The sequence below is a fragment of the Erpetoichthys calabaricus genome, assembly GCF_900747795.2.
Source record: "Erpetoichthys calabaricus chromosome 1 unlocalized genomic scaffold, fErpCal1.3 SUPER_1_unloc_25, whole genome shotgun sequence".
Taxonomy (NCBI): Eukaryota; Metazoa; Chordata; class Cladistia; order Polypteriformes; family Polypteridae; genus Erpetoichthys; species Erpetoichthys calabaricus.
In genome coordinates, this window is record NW_026261591.1 from 1,815,525 (window position 1) to 1,834,920 (window position 19,396).

The window sequence follows — 19,396 nt, forward strand, 5'->3', positions numbered from 1 at the left end:
GAGAATTCACTGGGAAGAGCACACTTTTATTCAAATTAATTCTGAGACCAGAAATCTTTTGAAATTCTATAAGTGCTGTTAGGACTACAGGCACAGTATTTTGTGGTCTGATACATACAGTACCATATCATCTGCATATAGAGAAATTTTCTGTTTTTTCATAAGCATTTCAACAGTGAACTGCCAGTGGCTCAATTGCGATTGCAAAAAGCAGTGGTGACAAGGGGCATCCTTGTCTGGTACTACGTTCTATTTTAAAGTAGTCTGAGCAAATGTTGTTATTACAAAATGAAGCTTCTGGATTGGTATACAGTAGTTTGATCCATGCACAGATGTTCAGTCCAAACCCAAATTTCTCTAATGTAGTGAAAAGGTAATTCCATTCCACCATATCAAATGCTTTTTCTGCATCCAACAATAATAATATCTCTGGGGTGTTTGACTTTGTGGGTGAATATATTACATTAAACAGGTGTAACGGGCGGCCGGGTCCCATGCCTGGCCAGGACACCCCTTCAAAACTGGATCTGGGGAAGCAGCCATGGGATGCACTCTACGCCTCCTGGAATGCATGGTGGCAGCCCTCCTGGGTTACATCAGGGCCACAGGTGTGGGACTTCAGGACTCAGGCCACCACCCGGAGGAGCTGCACGGCTTAACAGGCCTCTGTGGGCTGGAATGTAGCCACAGCCAGAAGTGCAGCCTAATTAGGCCAATTACCACATGGTGCACTTCCATGAGGGCTACAAAAAGAGCCTGCAGCCACTACTCAGGGCCAGAGTCGGGTGGAAGATGACAAGGTTGCTTGGGAGGAGTGGTGGTGCCAAAGAGAGAAAAGTGCTTGTTGTACTGGTGTGATTAGTGCTGGGACTGTGTATTACCTGTGGGTCACGGGGAAGACGTGTGCCCACAGGGGAAGAAAACAAATAGTTTATTTTATTGTATACGTGCCTCCGTGTCAATCTGTGTCGGGTCAGGCACTATATAGCGCATATACAGGCATCAAATATGGGAAGCTAAGTGTCAGCCTTTAATAAATCCAGTTTGATCTTGTGATATTACCAAAGGCAGCTCTTTCTTCATCCTTCTAGCTAGGACTTTGAAGAGTATCTTAACATCAGGGCCTGCTGCTTTCCCACTCTGAAGTGACTTTATAGCATCTAGTAATTCTGATAGCGCCAGAGATTTATCCAGTTTCTCCACACTAAAAGTATCTATTTGTGGTATCTGTAATGTATCCAGAAATACATTAGATGGTATCTTGTCTTCTTTAAACTCAGTAGAATATAAGGATTTATAGTAGTCTCTAAATGTGTGGGTTTCACATTTTTATGGTCAATGATTTTGTCTCTGTTCGTGTTGGTGATTTCTGGGATTGCATTGCAAACTTCTTGTTTGTGGATTTGTTGAGCTAAGAGCTTATTAGCTTTCTCTCCATGTTCATAGTAATGATGTCTTGATTTAAAAATGAGTTGTTCAGTTTCTTTGGTTCTTTTTCTATGAAGAGCCTCACTTGGACACCTGGCACGTTCTTGATCTATTCTAGTAACTTCATTGATTAGTTCTGAAACCTTCTTGGTTTCCAGTTTTTTTCTGTGGGAAAAATATGAGATAATCTGTCCTCTTAAGAATGCCTTTAGAGTTTCCCAGAGTATTCCTGTAGAGAACTCTGAAGATGTATTTGTCTCTAGAAAAAACTGATTTGTTTGGATATAAATTCTGTATAGTTCTCATCTGCTAATAAAAGTGGGTTAAGACGCCATCTGTGAGATGAGTATGTGGGGCATAATGATTTTAGCTTCAAGATCAAAGGGGCATGGTCGGAAATAACAATAACGTTGTACTTACAAGATTTAAACGTAAGCAAGGAATTGTTATCTACAAAGAAATAATCAGTTCTTGAGTAGCAATGATGCACTGGTGAGTAGAAGGAATATTTTCTTGAGTTTGGGTTTAGAAATCTCTAGGGGTCTGATAGGTTGTGGTCAGTTACAAACTGTGTAATTGTCTTTGCAGTGTTAGATGTCATCACCCCTGTGACAAGAAACCTATCTAAGTCTGGATTTACTGTAAAACACAATTAAAGTCCCCAGCCATTATAATTTTTTCAGTCTTCACATTAGGAATGGGTGTAAATACATTTTGCATGAATTCCCTATCATCCACATTTGGTGCATAAACATTTATCAAAATCATTTTACAGTTAAATAAATTGCCCATAACAGTCACATATCTCCCTTCAGGATCCAATACTACAACTGATACTACAAATGAGACTGTTCTATGTATGAGAATTCCCACACCTCTAGTTTTCTTTGTAAAGCTGGAATGGAACATTTGGCCAGTCCAGTCTCTGTGCAGCCAGAACTGATCCTTGCTTAATAAGTGGGTCTCCTGTAAAAATACTATGTTAGCGTTTAGACCTGTTAGGTGAGAGCATACTTTCTTTCTCTTTAATTCATGATTCAGGCCTTTAACATTCCAGCTCACAAAGTTAACTGTCCCATCTTGTAAAAGTTGATTCTGAATTTTTGATGTCATTTTGTAGTCTTAACTGAAAGTGAGACAGCTATGACATTAATTTCCAGTTTTCCCAGGAGTTATTGCCATACAGCCTATTTTTTACATTGGTAATTATAATTATAAGGATTTAAAGGATAGATTAGAGATAGCTTGCTCTCTTTCTCTCCTCCCCTAGTCTACCCACCCCCCATTTTGCCTCCCCACTTGAGGCTGGACCCCACTTCACAAAGTCCCAGTCCTCTGACATACCTAGAGATCGAGCACGTCCAAATGAAAACAAGCCCCCCAGCAGCAGCGTTTGAAGATTAAAATTGAGATATCTATTGCCAAGACAGTCTAAATACTATAAGCATAAAATATAATCTTCAATAGTCTTGAAATAGTAAAATAGTAAACCCAGGGAATGGTTTTAAAAAGTGGCCCTGGATAAGCATAATAAACCCTAATGCAATAATAACAATAAACATGTAGAATTATGGTACCAATATCATTGCAAGTGGATCAGACAGCAGGTAATTCTTGCCATGACAGGATGCGACTCACGATCGTATTTCAAAAAAGTTTCAAGATCAGCTTTCTTAACTCTTTTTCTGCTTCCACCGTAGTGGTGAAGATGTAATGCTTGTCTTGAATATCCACTTTCAGTTTGGCAGGATACAAGAGGCTGTATCTAATATCGGCTTTCCGTAACTGCTTTTTAATGTTGTAAAAAGCAACACGTTTAGTAGTTGTTGAGGGTGAGAAATCTGGGAAAATACGAATGTGGTTATTTTCAGATATATTCTCTTGTTTCTGTCTGAGAACTGACATTACATTAAATTTAGATTGTAATTTCTCGAAGCGAATGACAAGAGTCCTACGTTTAGAGGTATTTGATTCACATATGCGGTAAGCTGCTGCTATCTCAGTGTTTGATTTAAAGTCCTCTCCAATTATTTTTGAGAATAGTTCAGTTACGAATTTCAGTTGGTTTGGACTTTCATGATTGTCAGGTAGACCTTTAATTCTAATATTATTCCTTCTGCATCCATCTTTCAGAGCAGCAAGTCTGTCTCCGAGTTTTTTGCATTCAGAATTCGCAGCTGTAGCTTTTCCATCAGCAGTAAATGCCAGATGTTCGGCTGTTTCAATTCAAGTCATGAATATGTGCTTAACGTCTTCCGGCTGATCGCCAAGTTCTCTCAGTTTAGACGCATTTTCCTGAATGTGCTCCTCAATATTTTCCAGCATACCTTTAAAGGCTGCATCAGAGTGATTATATACACATTTCTCCAAGTCTTTATTATACTGCCACAGCTCCACCCGCAGCTTCTCGCTTGTCTTGAGCAAACCATTTATTTCTTTCTTTATATCTTTATATATATTCTTTATATCTTTCTGAATGTCTTTCTTGAGCTCATTTACGGCCGTGGCCATTGTAGCGATTATTACCTTCATTTCAGACAACTCGTTTCGGCTTTCGTGCTCCGCAGGTGAAAAGGAAATCCCTATTGCAGCCAATGCTAACTGCTCACAATGAATAGATGACAGTGTGGACTGCAAGGCCATTTCCAGTTTCAAGTGATCTTCTGGAATCGACAAGCTATTGTGACCTGCATTACTTGCACATTTGCTCCCATTTTCGGTCTCGACTGGAGACGATACAGCGGAGCGGGGTCCTGGGAAGTCTATGCTTTCACCTGCCTGTTCCAGGTAAGCCTCTGAAAGGCCGTACCTTGAACTTGGACTTGATGACTGTCTCTATTGCCAAATTTCCCACTGAGTTTGTGGTGTCTGATGGAGATGTGGCTAACCACGTTGCGAGTTTGGACGTTCTGGGGTCACAATCAATAGGAGCTGACAGGGACCCTAAACGCTGTGGCAAAAGCAAAGGTGGGGGACTAGTAGTATTTATTAATATCAGATGGTGTAACCCAGGGCATGTAACAGTTAAGGAAACAATCTGCTGTTGGAACATTGAACTGTAAGTGGTGAGTGTCCATCAATGCTACATGCCCAGGGAGTTTTCTCATGCTATCATAGTCATTGTTTATGTCGTCCACCATGTAACATCTTACTCTTAATCACCATGAGACTTCAGACGCAACACCCTGAATCTTTCATTGCCATTTCTTGTGAGTTCAATCATACTACACTGGACTCAACTCTGACTTCCTTCTTTCAGTATGTTGATTGTCCCACCAGAAAGAACAGGACAATTGACCTTCTGTATGCAAACGTGAGGGATGTTTAACAAGTGACTCCCCTCCCCCGATGGGTAAATCTGAGCCCAATCTGATGTACCTACAGCCACAGTACAAGCCTCAGATTCAAAGACAACCCACAACTAAACGCTCCTTCAGGAAATGGTCTCCTGAAGGTGAAAATGCTCATAGGGATTGTGTTGAGTCAACTGACTGGAGTGTTCAGCAGGAACCACATGGAGAGGATATTGAGGGGATTACAAACTGAGTGACAGAGTATCTGAACTTCTGTATGGGTGACACTATTACTCCTGTTAAAACTATAAGTTGCTTAGCTAATAATAAGCCCTGGATTACCAGTGATGTTAAGGGCCTTCTTACAAGAAGAAAAGAGCTTTCAAAAACAAGGAGCAGGCAGAGCTGAGGAGTGTACAGAAGGAACTTAAGGTTCAACTAATGGAGGCTAAGTAGAAGACAGGAAGAAGAAAGAGCATAACCTGCAGCAAAATAACATCAGGGCGTTAAGGGATGGTGTGACGACCATCTCAGTTTTTAAGCAAAGAAGCAGCTGTACAGCAGGGGACCATGTGGAGCTACTCACCCACCCCACCCCAAAGATACCAGTATAGATCATATAGCCCTCTCCCCCTACCAGCATGGCAGCACATCAGAATGTGCCAACAGCCCCTCTGCTTCTCCTCCCCCTGTTTCTCATACCATCAGTGCTGATGAGGTTAGAGGAGAACTGAGAAGGCTGTGCCCCAGAAAGACAGCTGGCCCAGATAAGGTGTGCCCAAGACTTCTTAGGGCCTGTGCTGCTGAACTGGCAGAACCCTTTCAGCGGATCTTCAGCCTGAGCCTGTGACTGGGGAGGGTCTCAACACTGTGGAAAAACTCATGTCTCATCCTGATTCCCAAGAAAGTGAGATCCAGTAAACTCAATAACTTCAAGCCTGTGGCCTTAACATCCCATATCATGAAGACCTTGGAGTGACTATTTCTTTATCTCCTCAGACCACAGGTGATTCACACACTAGACCCCCCGCAGTTTGCCTATCAAGAGAAGGTGGGTGTGGATGATGCCATTCTCTACCTTCTCCACAGGACCCACTCGCATCTGGACAAAGGATGCAGTGCTGTGAGAGTCATGTTCTTTGACTTTTCCTACAAGCTGTCCAGTATTGGACTGGAATCACAACTGGTGAACTGGATTACAGATTACCTCACTGGTAGATCTTAGTTTGTCAGAACTGAGAACTGCACAGACTGTAATAAGTAGCAAAGGAGCTCCACGGGTGACTGTTCTTTCCCCTTTCCTCTTCACCCTGAACATATGGGACTTTAGTTACAACTCAGAGATGTGCCACATACAGAAGTTCTCAGATGACACTGCTATTGTGGGATGTGTCAGGGGTGAACAGGAGAATGAGCACAGGGGTCTGGTAAATTACTTTGTGGGATGGTGTTGGTCAAACCAACTGCTGTTGAAAACTTTCAAAACTAAGGAGATGGTTGTGGACTACTGTAGGTCTAGACCACCACTGAGACCTGTCTGCATTAAAGGGGTTGATGTGGAGTGGGTGAAGACCTACAGTATATATACCTTAGAGTGCAGTTGGATGACTGGCTGGACTGGTCAGAGGACACAAAGGCTCTGTGCAGGAAGGGGCAAAGCTAGCTCTGTATTCTGAGGAGGCTGAGCTCCTTTAACATACGAATGTAAGAAACTCATACAGTTGCTCTATCAGTCAGTGGTTGCCAGTACTCTCTTTTACTCTGTGGTGTGTAGTTAGCTTGAAGAAGAGAGATGCTGAGCGTATTGACAAGCTGATCAGGTGAGCAGGGTCTGTTTTTGGCATGGAATAGGACTCTGGTGATGGTGGTAGAAAGGAGGACACTATGCAAGCTGCTATCTGTTATGGACAATGAACATCACCCACTATACACCACCATAATTAATTAGAGGAGTTTGTTTAGTGTTTGGCTGCTATCACAGGACTGCCATATGGACAGATACAAGATATTTTTTGTCCTCAGAGCCATTAAACTCTTTAACTCTTCCTAACAGGCGTGGGACAGTGGTTTAGTTCTGGGCCTGATACTCCTTCTCTCCTCCTAAGCTGTATTGACTGTATTAGCTGTGCACCACATCTGATATCTCACTACCTGCTCAATACTGTATAACATTTTGGTTTTTTTCATTTGTTATGGGTCACTTTAAACATGTCATCCTATCAGCATATGTCATGTCACTTTGTTTTATTTTACTTTAATGTTAAGTTACTTTAGTATTTGTCACTTTAATATCAGATGCCACTTGTCACTTTGGTAGTAGTCATTATTTGCACAATTCTCACTGCACTGACATTACTATGTGCACCATCTACATTACCTGAGTTGGACTGTAAGATTACAAACCCAGTGTACTGTGATTGTGTAATTTATACAGCATTTGTTATTTGTTTAGTGTGTACATGAATGTCTGTATTTAACTTGGTATAACTCTTGGCTGCTATGGGTACTTGAAATTCCATTGGGATCAATTAAATATCTATCTATCTATCTATCTATCTATCTATCTATCTATCTATCTATCTATCTATCTATCTATCTATCTATCTATCTATCTATCTATCTATCTATCTATCTATCTATCTATCTATCTATCTATCTATCTATCTATCTATCTATCTATCTAAGACTAGTTGGCAAAGTGCTTAGTAATCTGATTTAAAAACAAAAAAAAGTGTTCAAACAAAAATAAAGAGCACTGCCTCTTCAAGAAGTTAATAAATAAATAAAAAATGATAAATGAATAAATATTCCCAGATACAAACAGTGTTCTTTGGTGGAGATTAAAATCACAGTAAACAGTCAATAAAAAATCCATAAATAAAAATGAGGAAAAAATCACTGGAGGATCAGTCCATTAAAAACAACAAGAGCTTTCTCTAAAGCTGATGTCTCCTTTGCTTACCATTTAAGTTCTCCTCAGCAAGAGGAGAGACCACCGGCAAGGGCAGTCATCCTTCAGATTGGCTTTTGCCTTAGCAGGTCACCACTGAAGACCTCAAACTCTGCTTGTGTTCCCAACAACATCCCATGGCCTTCTGTAGGGTACCTTGTGAGTTGTTCTCCTTTCTCCTGACGCTATTCCTCAGCATTCAGCAGAAGCCCACTCAGTGCTGTTAGGCACACAATAGGTTTTGACCTTGCCTCTTGAGTGCTGTGCGCTCACTCTTCTCAGGGCCACATCTTGACTTCTGCTCCACTCCTTCAACTCAGCCAAGATTCTACATTTACTTTATTTCGCATTTAACCTCCGTTTCCATCTTTTGATTTTTCTCATTTTAAACTCACTGGGGTGCAGGTGTCTAATTCCACACCCCAGAACACTAATGAGGACACTGGCTGAACCACACGTGTCTGCAGGTGTAAAGTGCGCTCCGCCAATTCACCACCAACACTCCAGGGCTGCTCTGCTCCTCCACACGACCACATCCACCTACGCCCCTCTGAGTCCACCATTTTAATTTAAAACCTGCACACAACCATTGAAATCTGACATGTGTCACCACACAGCTTTGTATTTAGTAGTAAAGAGAATCACGCAGTGACCAGAGTGACCAGTGGGACACAGGACTAGTGTGACAGGTGTCCTTAGTGACGTCAAATTTTTCACATCTCCAGTCGACTGTTTGATTGTCTGCTGGCATTGAGGAAGACCCTGACTGACTGAACTGACAAAAGAAGGATTTGTGAGGCAGAGGGTTTGGACCTGTGATGACATCAGTGAAGAACATGTGTGTGTAAAAATATCAAAATGGCGCTATATACTGGATTATTGAGAAAGTCATGTGACAGCCTACACTGATCATGTGGTGAGATTCTTGTTTTAATGTCCCACAAGAGACACAAGTGTGAGTTACAAACACAAGAGGGCGCCACTCCTCACACTGGAGTATCTCACTGACACGCCCACTGAGGTCACCTTCCCAGAATCCTCTTAGTGTCTCTGACGTCTACTGCACATGATGTGTGTGTCCACCTGTCGGTCACTAAGCCCACTGACAGATATATGTCGATGTCCTGTGTAGACCTGGGGGTCATGTCTTGTAGAATGATGTCGGCCTGTTCAGTCCACTTGGCTATAATGGCGGTCACTTCCTGTGTCTCCCACCTTACTGTCCACACTGCCTTCAGTCCTAATCCTCTCCTCCCTGTGACCTTCTCTTTCTGTGTATGGCTGGCTGGTCATTTCTACTGCTGCTGTCCACCTTTCCTCCTGTTCCTCTGCCTTGTCCTCCTCTTTTATTCATCCTTTTCTTCTCTCTGTTCATCTCCTTCTCTTGTCTCTTCTTATCTTTGCTCTTCTATTCTCCTTGTCCTTATCTGTCACTCCAATCCAGCTCTAGCTGTCCACTCCTCTTTGTCTTCTGTCACTTTAGTCGTCTCTTCTCCTCACACTGACTGTGTTTCTCCTCCTTATTCTATTTTTGTGATTTTTACAAACTTTAGTGAGGACATCAGAGGAGTGTAAGGGGGAAAGTGACAATGGAGGACAGGAACAAGTACGAGATTAAAATAAAGAATGGACAGCATGGGCTTGTGGGACAAGAAATAAAACAACAGTCTGGACAGAGAGGATGAGGAGAGTGACCAGTGTGGTGGAGGGGCTCAGGGTCACAATGCTGTCTTTATGAATTGAATTATTAAAGGAAATCTGCAGTTGTGTCACCTCACGTCCATCTGTCTGTCCATAAGGGACACTGCAGTCTGTCCTGATTAAACACAGCGTTTGTGTTGTGGGAGTGGAAAAGTCAGAGTGATAATGTGACAAGAAATAAAATTAATGACACACACACGCACAAACACACACACACACACACACACACACACACACACACACACACAGACACACACACACACACACACACACACTTGTTGTTCACTTACTCCAGTTTCTCTAATTTGCAGTTTTCACTCCTCAGCCCCTCACACAGCTGATCCACTCCTGAATCCTCCATTTTGTTGTTTTCTCTCAGGTTCAGTTCAGTCAGTCGTGAGTGTGGAGCAGAAAGAGCTGAGCAGAGAGCTGAGCAACATCTGGAGGTGAGACAACATTTAGACAGGCTGTGGAGAAGAAGAGAGAGAAGTGAGGACATGAGGAGACACAGACAGACAGACAGACAGACAGAAGGACAAACAACACAAATGTTCAATGGCCACTTGTATTCTGACTTTTCAATGAAGTGCAGTGTGAACACGAGACCACTGCCATTCTTATAAAGTAAGGCGCTATATACCTGACAGGGTCTCCTGCCTTCACGCTGGACTGACTGGTGCCAAGTCATTCAGACTGACATGTGGACATCAACACTGGATAAGAACATCACAGACATGAGACTGAGGAATAAAGGAATATATATGTCACTGAAGTGTTATGGAGTCTCCACTTTTATTTGTTTTTATTATTTTGGTGATACTTTTTCACTTTACTTGCTGTCATCCAGATGCATCTTCTATTCACCTGAGTGATTCAGTACAGTCAATTATAAATAGAAAATGGGAGACACTGAGCTACAGGAAGAGACCTCTGAAAAGCATTTAGGGGTTTATGTTGACACAACATTTTAATTGACGAAGTAATGTACAGGAGCAATTTAAAACATAATATAAAATGTTAGGTTATACCATAAAAACTGTTGAATTTAAGTCAAGGGACACACTGACTGTCTCTCTTATGCACCTGCAGCTCTGAGAAGAAACCAAATGAGGGGAACTGACTCAGCCGCAGTGCCCAGAGCTGCCCCTGTCCTTCTAGGTGGGACTCTTGAAAAGCTGCTGACCACCAGAGTATGGAGTCTGCTGTTGGACCTGGAAACTCGACATGAAGCAAGCGCCATCGTGCTCACACAACTGCAAAGAAAATTTGTCTATTGAGTTGAAAAGGTGTGTTTTGTTGAGGCCATCGCGTCCACTTTGTTTTGTTTCATTTGACTTCATTAAAGGGGGACACCCAGTTGGTGCCCCGACATTACAAAGCAACTTGTGCAGGTCTGTCCTCCAGTCACCATATCAGCAGACCAATATTGTTTGTTTGGATTATGTGTATTGTCCTTAATTTGGCGGCACGGTGGAGCAGTGGGTAGCGCTGCTGCCTCGCAGTTGGGAGACCTGGGGACCTGGGTTCGCTTCCTGGGTCCTCCCTGCGTGGAGTTTGCATGTTCTCCCCGTGTCTGCATGGGTTTCCTCCGGGCGCTCCGGTTTCCTCCCACAGTCCAAAGACATGCAGGTTAGGTGGATTGGCGATTCTAAATTGGCCCTAGTGTGTGTGGGTGTGTTTGTGTGTGTCCTGCGGTGGGTTGGCACCCTGCCCAGGATTGGTTCCTGCCTTGTGCCCTGTGTTGGCTGGGATTGGCTCCAGCAGACCCCCGTGACCCTGTGTTCGGATTCAGCGGGTTGGATAATGGATGGGTGTCCTTAATTATGTCCATTATATATGTTTACCATTACATTTATCTATCACTTTATAGAAAGTTTAATATAACTTTACTTTTTACCTATTTTTAATTTTCTTCATTATCAGGTTAAAAGTAGTTTCTGTCTTTTTGTTTATTATTTCTTTATATTTCTATGTATTTCACTTTGCCTATTAATTTCTATTATATATACAGGTGGAACTACTACGAAAATAATGAAGTTTAAGCTTCGGGGCTCAGATGGGACTTTAGTCTATGATGCTTAAAACGTTTGGGTGTCTATTGTATGATAAGGGGCTTTAAAACATTATAATAATAATTAAATAGTGGCATTCAGCTGCGGCAGGCTGGTGCCCTGCCCGGGGTTTGTTTCCTGCCTTGCGCCCTGTGTTGGCTGGGATTGGCTCCAGCAGAACCCTGTGACCCTGTGTTTGGATATAGCAGGTTGGATGATGGATGGATGGATGGATGGATTTTAAAATTAAAATTAATCTTGTTGCTGCTTGCAAAGTGTCCCCCATAATAGGGCACCAAAAATCTATCTATCTATCTATCTATCTATCTATCTATCTATCTATCTATCTATCTATCTATCTATCTATCTATCTATCTATCTATCTATCTATCTATCTATCTATCTATCTATCTATCTATCTATCTATCTATCTATCTATCTATCTATCTATCTAATAATGCATTTTATTTATAGGGCACTTTACATTAGCAGTAAATCTCAAAGTGCAAACATAAAAAGTTTAAACAAAAGCAAAGCAAGATAAAAACAGAGATAAACAACAATAATTATAGCATTCTTGTTAATAAGCTTTCCTAAATAGAAATGTCTTTAGCTGTTTTTTAAAACAGCCCACAATCTGCTGTGTTCTCAGGCTCTCTGGTAGAACATTCCAGAGCCGTGGAGTAGCGGCTGCAAAGGCTCAGTCAACCATTGTACGAAGTTTGGTCACAGGGGTGGCAAAGGTGGTAGGTATTTGTAAAACGGAGGTTTCTTGTAGTGGATTGTAGTATTGGGAGTTCCTCGAGATATTGTGTAGCATTTTCATGAATACACTGGTGAGTAAACAAACAAAGTTTGTATTCGATACGGAGGTGGATAGGGAGCCAATGAAGTGACCGAAGGATTGGTGAAATGTGTTCATATTTCCGCACCCTCATCAGGATTCTTGCAGCACTATTTTGAATTTGTTGGAGCTTTTGAAGGCTCTTGTTGGGTATCCCAATGAGGAGTGCATTACAATAGTCCAGCCTGGAGGAGACAAAGGCATGAACCAGCTTTTCAGCATCACAGAGGGAAAGGTAGGGACAGAGTTTGGCTATATTTCAGAGACAAAGGTGATGGAAATGTGTATCAAATGACAGATGGGAGTCTAACTTGACACCCAGATTTTTAACAGAAGGACAGAGGGTAATGGTACGGTCAGAAAAGGAAATAAAATTTACAGAGGAACGAAGTTGATGGGGGGTGCCAATTAAAAGAGCTTCAGTTTTGGTGCTGTTCAGCTTGAGGATGTTCTTGGACATCCAGACCTCAATCTCATCCAAGCAAGAAGAAAGAGTTGATGGAGGTGTAAGAGAAGTTGAATCCAGTCTCACATACTGTAGAGCTGCTTATCATTGGCATTGCAATGGAATGAAACTCCATGCTTGTGGATGATGTGACCCAGGGGTAGCATTTAGATATTAAAGAGGGTTGGCCCAAGGACTGATACTTGTGGGACTCCACAAGTGACAGTGCAGGTATGAGATTTAGCATCTCCCAAGGCCACATACTCAGCCCTATCTGTAAGATAGGACTCAAACCACTCTAAAGCAATGCCAGAAAGTCCATTTATATAGTGAAGATGATGAAGGAGAATATTATGATCTACCGTATCGAATGCAGCTGTGAGGTCCAGGAGCATAAGGAGTGATGGAGAGCCCTGGTCAGCAGCCATCAGGAGGTCATTGGTGACTCTGACCAGGGCTGTCTCTCATTTAATATTTTCACATATCATTACTGTAATTCCCCTTGTGTTATATTCAATCATCTCTATTGCTAAATATCCCCTGGGGACAAGCAAAGTTCTATCTATCTATCTATCTATCTATCTATCTATCTATCTATCTATCTATCTATCTATCTATCTATCTATCTATCTATCTATCTATCTATCTATCTATCTAAAGATATAGTGAAATTCATTTGTGATGTCTAAAAATGTATTTTAGGTGTTTCAAATAAAAGTGAATTTCAAGATATCTTAAATGCTTTTTAATATATTAATTATATTTTGAGATATCGTAAAATAACTTCCCATATGGCAAGCCAAATTAACATTTCAGGATATCTGGAAGTGCATTTAAAATATCTCATAATGAATTAAAGATACTGTATCTGAAAATGCATCTATTTCAAGATATCTCAAATACAATTTGAGATAGCTTTAAAAAGACATTAACTTACAGTATTTCGAGGTATCAGAACAGCATTTTCAACTATCTACAATACAATTAAAGATATGTGAAATACATTTCCAGATATTTCAAATCATCTTCCTGTCCATTTTCAGATACCTCAAATACATAGACAGGATGTCACTTTGAAAGAATAGACAATTTTACAGAAAGTGACTTTGGGATATCTTGAAATGCATACATGGTCAATTTAAGATCAATGAAAATGCATGTAAGGTTTCTTGAAATGCATTGAAATACGTCAAATATTAAGGAACTTATTTTAAGTTATCTCAAAATGAGTTTCAGATATCTTAAAAAGTAAATTGTGTTTTAAAATATATAAATTAATTTTGAAATATCTCTAAATGTTAATTTGGCTTGCCATACAACTAAGCAGTCTTTGAGTACAAAGCAATTACTGTCTCCTATCCAATTAACATTAACAGTGTTGTTATTTATCACCCTCCAGTTTTTCTCAAAAATGTCCTTGACGAGCTGAATGGACTTCTCTGTTCCCTCCCTGATGACAGCAGCCCTCTTTTAAACACCAGGGACCTGAACATCCACCTGGTCAGTCCTCCTGCTGCAGACTTTCTCACTCTTCTTTCTCCCTACATCAAAACACACCAACTCAAAAGGCCATCAATCTGCTCAACGTTGTTCTGTCACACAACGTCACTCCCACAAATGCCCCTATCACTCCCTTACACACTTCTGACTACTATTTCAATTCAGATTTCTCTGCTTCATCTCTCTTTTACTCTTCTACAACCCCCACTATATATCATCACATTATAATTACAATATCCTTTTCTTCATGACTTAATGGATAGGAAATGTCATGAAAGTGCAGTCACATGGTGTCACTTTGTCCTGAGTCACCCCTAATGTGGTGTAGTAGAAGGGAACAGCAGCTTTGTAAATGTCTGGTGGTCTTTTTTATCTGCTATTGGCTGGTCCAGGTGGTATGTCAGGCAGGTTGAGCAACTTTACATTTTCTTCTTGTTGTGGGTTACTAGTTGTCACTTGTCATATAGCCACGTGCACAGAATTGTCCCAAGCTTGTCTCAGATCTCCTCTGTCCTCCCTGCTTTTTTTCTTCAAGCTGTGCTCAGCCTTTTTCTAGTCCTTCCAGTTCTTTGTCTCGGCCCAGTAGTCTGAGGTCAGGCTTGAACCCAAGTTTGTCCTTGTTGTTCTTAGCAGTTGTTTTGTGCTAATGCCTTGTCCATTTTAAAGACATTAAAAAATGTTGACTTAAAGCCACCCTGTGACTCCTCTGTGCTCTGATCTCCGTGCTCTTAACTGGCTTGTGATGGCCTTGGTGGCCTGCAGCTGTCATACTCTCTTGAAACTGAGACGTCAATAGTCAAGTCTGAGGATGAGCAGAGCAATAAGAACACAAACGAGCAAAAGGAGATGGTAAGAGCTGAGTGATCTTATGATACAACTGAACAAAGTGTGCAAAACCAAAATAAAGTGCAGTGCTTCTTCAATGCCCCTGTCCTTGCCCCTTACACTTACCATGTGCTCGCTCCTCTCAGGACCACTTCTTGATCACTTGTCTCTGCTCCACTGCATCAGCTTGTTCACGATTCTGCATTTACTTTATTTCTCATTTAACCTCCGTCTCCATCTTTTCATTTTTCTTTCCTGTTCAGTTTTGTTCTTGACTATCCTGCTCAGCTCATTTTAAACTCACTGGGGTGCAGGTGTCTAATTCCACACCCCAGAACACTAATGAGGACACTGGCTGAACCACACGTGTCTGCAGGTGTAAAGTGCGCTCCGCCAATTCACCACCAACACTCCAGGGCTGCTCTGCTCCCTCACACTACCACATCCACCTACGCCCCTCTGAGTCCACCATTTTAATTTAAAAACCTGCACACAGCCACTGACCCCTAACATGTGTCACCACACAGCTTTGTATTTAGTAGTAAAGAGAATCACGCAGTGACCAGAGTGACCAGTGGAGCACAGGACTAGTGTGACAGGTGTCCTTAGTGACGTCAAATTATTGACACCTCCAGTCGACTGTTTGATTGTCTGCTGGCATTGAGGAAGACCCTGACTGACTGAAATGACAAAAGAAGGATTTGTGAGGCAGAGGGTGTGGACCTGTGATGACATCAGTGAAGATCATGTGGGTATAAAAATATCAAAAAAGCGCTATATACTGGATTATTGAGAAAGTCATGTGACAGCCTACACTGATCATGTGGTGAGATTCTTGTTTTAATGTCCCACAAGAGACACAAGTGTGAGTTACAAACACAAGAGGGCGCCACTCCTCACACTGGAGTATCTCACTGACACACCCACTGAGGTGGCTGGCTGGTCATTTCTACTGCTGCTGTCCACCTCTCCTCCTGTTCCTCTGTTTGTCCTCCTCTCTCTCCTTATCCTAATCCTCTGCCTTGTCCTCCTCTTTTATTCATCCTTTCATTCCATCTGTTCATCTCCTTTTCTTGTCTCTCCTTATCTTTGCTATTCTATTCTCCTTGTCCTCATCTGTCACTTCAGTCCAGCTCTAGCTGTCCACTCCTCTTTGTCTTCTGCCACTTTAGTCGTCTCTTCTCCTCACACTGACTGTGTTTCTCCTCCTTATTCTATTTTAGTGATTTTTAACAGACTTTAGTGAGAACATCAGAGGAGCGTAAGGAGGAAAGTGACAATGGAGGACAGGAACAAGTACAAGATTAAAATAAAGAATGGACAGCGTGAGCTTGTGGGACAAGAAATAAAACAACAGTCTGGACAGAGAGGATGAGGAGAGTGACCAGTGTGGTGGAGGGGCTCAGGGTCACAATGCTGTCTTTATGAATTGAATTATTAAAGGAAATCTGCAGTTGTGTCACCTCATGTCCATCTGTCTGTCAATAAAGGAGACTGCAGTCTGTCCTGATTAAACACAGCGTTTGTGTTGTGGGAGTGGAAAAGTCAGAGTGATAATGTGACAGGAAATAAAATTCATGAGACACACACACACACACACACACACACACACACACACACACACACACACACACACACTTGTTGTTCACTTACTTCAGTTTCTCTAATTTGCAGTTTTCACTCCTCAGCACCTCACACAGCTGTTCCACTCCTGAATCCTCCATGTCCTTGTTCTTGCTCAGGTTCAGTTCAGTCAGTCGTGAGTGTGGAGCACAAAGAGCTGAGGAGAGAGTTGAGCAGCATCTGGAGGTGAGACCACAACGAGACAGGCTGTGGAGAAGAAGAGAGAGAAGTGAGGACATGAGGAGAGACAAACAGACAGAAGGACAAACAACACAAAGGTTCAATGGGCACTTGTATTCTGACTTTTCACTGAAGTGCAGTGTGAACACGAGACCACTGCCATTCTTATAAAGTAAGGCGCTATATACCTGACAGGGTCTCCTGCCTTCACACTGGACTGACTGGTCATTTAAACTGACATGTGGACGTCAATACTGGATAAGAACGTCACAGACATGAGACTGATGGTGTCCTGCACTCAGGTGACCAGATGGACTTGTCACAGGTGACCATGGGGTGAGGATGACAAACTGGAATTCTGGTCTGTCATTTACCACTCAGGACTGGCAGCTCTAGTGGTGACCAGCAGCAGGTCTGTTTGTCACTGTCTTTGTTGAAGTTTTTTTATTTGTTGTTATTAATTTTTAATCATGGGTTCATTTTCTGAACAGAAATAAAAGGATATATGTGTCACTGAAGAGTTATGGAGTCTCTGCTTTTATTTGTTTTTATTTTTTTGGTGATACTTTTTCACTTTTCTTGCTGTTGTCCCAATGCGTCTTGTATTTACCTGAGTGATTCAGTACAGCTAGGATTGTCTACTGTGATGGTACCTGCCAAGTGCAGACACAGACCGGAGCTGCTTCCAGAACTTTCCGCTTTGAAGAGACAGGATGAGTCTGGTGAAGGTGAGAAGCGGAGGACACTGAAATGGCACATATGTGGAGGGGCTTGTTTGAGGTATCAGGTAACCCAACACATTCCACTTGGACTGTAATAATGGCGACTGTGCAGTCCTTACGTAATCAACTTGATGAATTCCAAACTAAAAGTTGCGTTCAGACAGAATACAGAGAAGCCTGCATTATGAGACGTGTCTCTCTGAGTCCACCAGTGTCACAGAGCTCATCATTGAGACATCATCGTCACAGGTAAAGGGCCCGGTGGCATCTGCCCATCTGTATATAAATGGGGGTCTCAATCAGTAACAGTCAGAAAGCAGTGAGCTCTGCGGACATTGAACTGCTCAGCGTGTCACTCAAACCACTCTACTCATCCAGAGAATTTCCACAAATATTTGTCACCGTTGTTTGTATTCATCCTAAGGCTCACCCCTCAATGTCATCAGAGACGATTATCACAGCTTTAGTCGACACGCTGAAAGTGAACACTCAGACCAAAGCATCAGAAGCCTAACCTTTGTCACCAGGCCTTAAACAAAGGCACCAAAAGCACAAACACATTTTCTGATTTGCACTTTGTTTGTAATTCTGCAGCACTCATGTGAAATACTCCTCACTATTTCTTACATTCAACACTTTCTGTAGGAATTTAAAAGCCCACAAGAAGACAGTGAAGCTCTGGAATGAAGATTCAATCCAAAGTCTCCAAGGCTGCTTTCATTGTCCACACAGATCTTTTTCTATGGCAAGTCAAATTAACATTGAGACATATTTCATAATGAATTTCAGATATCTTAAAATATAATTTACTTTTTAAGATATCTGAAACTCTGGGCTGGTGCCCTGCCCGGGGTTTGTTTCCTGCCTTGTGCCCTGTGTCGGCTGGGATTGGCTCCAGCAGACCCCCGTGACCCTGTGTTAGGATATAGCGGGTTGGATAATGGATGGATATCTGAAACTCAGTTTAAGATATCTTAGAAAAGACAGGAAGTCCCATTAAAAGAACAGTAAATTTTGCAGGAAGTGATTTCAAGATATCAGAAAATGTATACACAGGAAGTTACTTTAAGATATCTAAATATGTATTTTAAGACATTTTGAAATGTATTTGAAGATATCTCTAAATGTTAATTTGGCTTTCTATATGAAAATTCTAAATTCATTTGAGACATCTTGAAAGCATTTGAGACGTCTCAAAATGGATTGCAGATATCATAAAATGTTGAGGAATTAATTTTAAGATATCCCAAAATGAGTTTCAAATATCTTAAAAAATAAACTGCATTTTAATATATCTAGATTCATTTTGAGTTTTCTCTAAATGTTCATTTGACTTGCCATATAACTACACAGTCATTGAGTACAAGCCAACTACTGTCTCCCATCCTATTAACATTAACAGTATTGTTATTTATCACCCTCCAGTTTTGCTCAAGAAGGTCCTCGATGAGCTGGATGGAGTGCTCTCTTCCCTCCCAGATCACAGCAGCCCACTTCTAAACATCAGGGACCTGAACATCCACCTGGTCAGTCCTCCTGCTGCAGACTTTCTTGATCTTCTTTCCTCATTTGACATAACACACCAACTCACCATTCAAAAGGCCGACAATCTCCTTGACAATGATGTTTCACACAACTGCACTCCTACAAAGGCAACTGTCACTCCACTACACACGTCTCACCACTTCTTCATTCAATTCTCTCTGTTTCTTACCTCTTCTATAACACCCACTGTATCCTTCTGCCATCTCAATCGCTCCTTCTCTCCCACCAGCTACTCTTCCCTGGTCTCCTCTTCTCTCTCTCCTCCTGACCATTTCTCCACTCTCAATAC

General features: G+C 41.7%; 1 protein-coding gene across 15 annotated transcripts in view; it reads right to left on the reverse strand.

Annotated features, from left to right (window-relative positions):
* Nucleotides 1-19,396, reverse strand: part of LOC114642585 (NACHT, LRR and PYD domains-containing protein 3-like) — a 1,142,003-nt gene that overhangs the window by 823,283 nt on the left and 299,324 nt on the right. For 12 of the 15 annotated variants that reach the window (XM_051921799.1, XM_051921798.1, XM_051921797.1 and 9 more), the window contains 2 exons: nucleotides 16,691-16,867; nucleotides 9,663-9,839 (listed from right to left, as the gene is read on the reverse strand). In XM_051921799.1, coding sequence (XP_051777759.1) covers nucleotides 9,663-9,839; nucleotides 16,691-16,867 — 354 coding nt within the window. The remainder of the gene's footprint in view (nucleotides 1-9,662; nucleotides 9,840-16,690; nucleotides 16,868-19,396) is intronic. The other 3 variants (XM_051921811.1, XM_051921810.1, XM_051921808.1) reach the window with 3 other exon arrangements.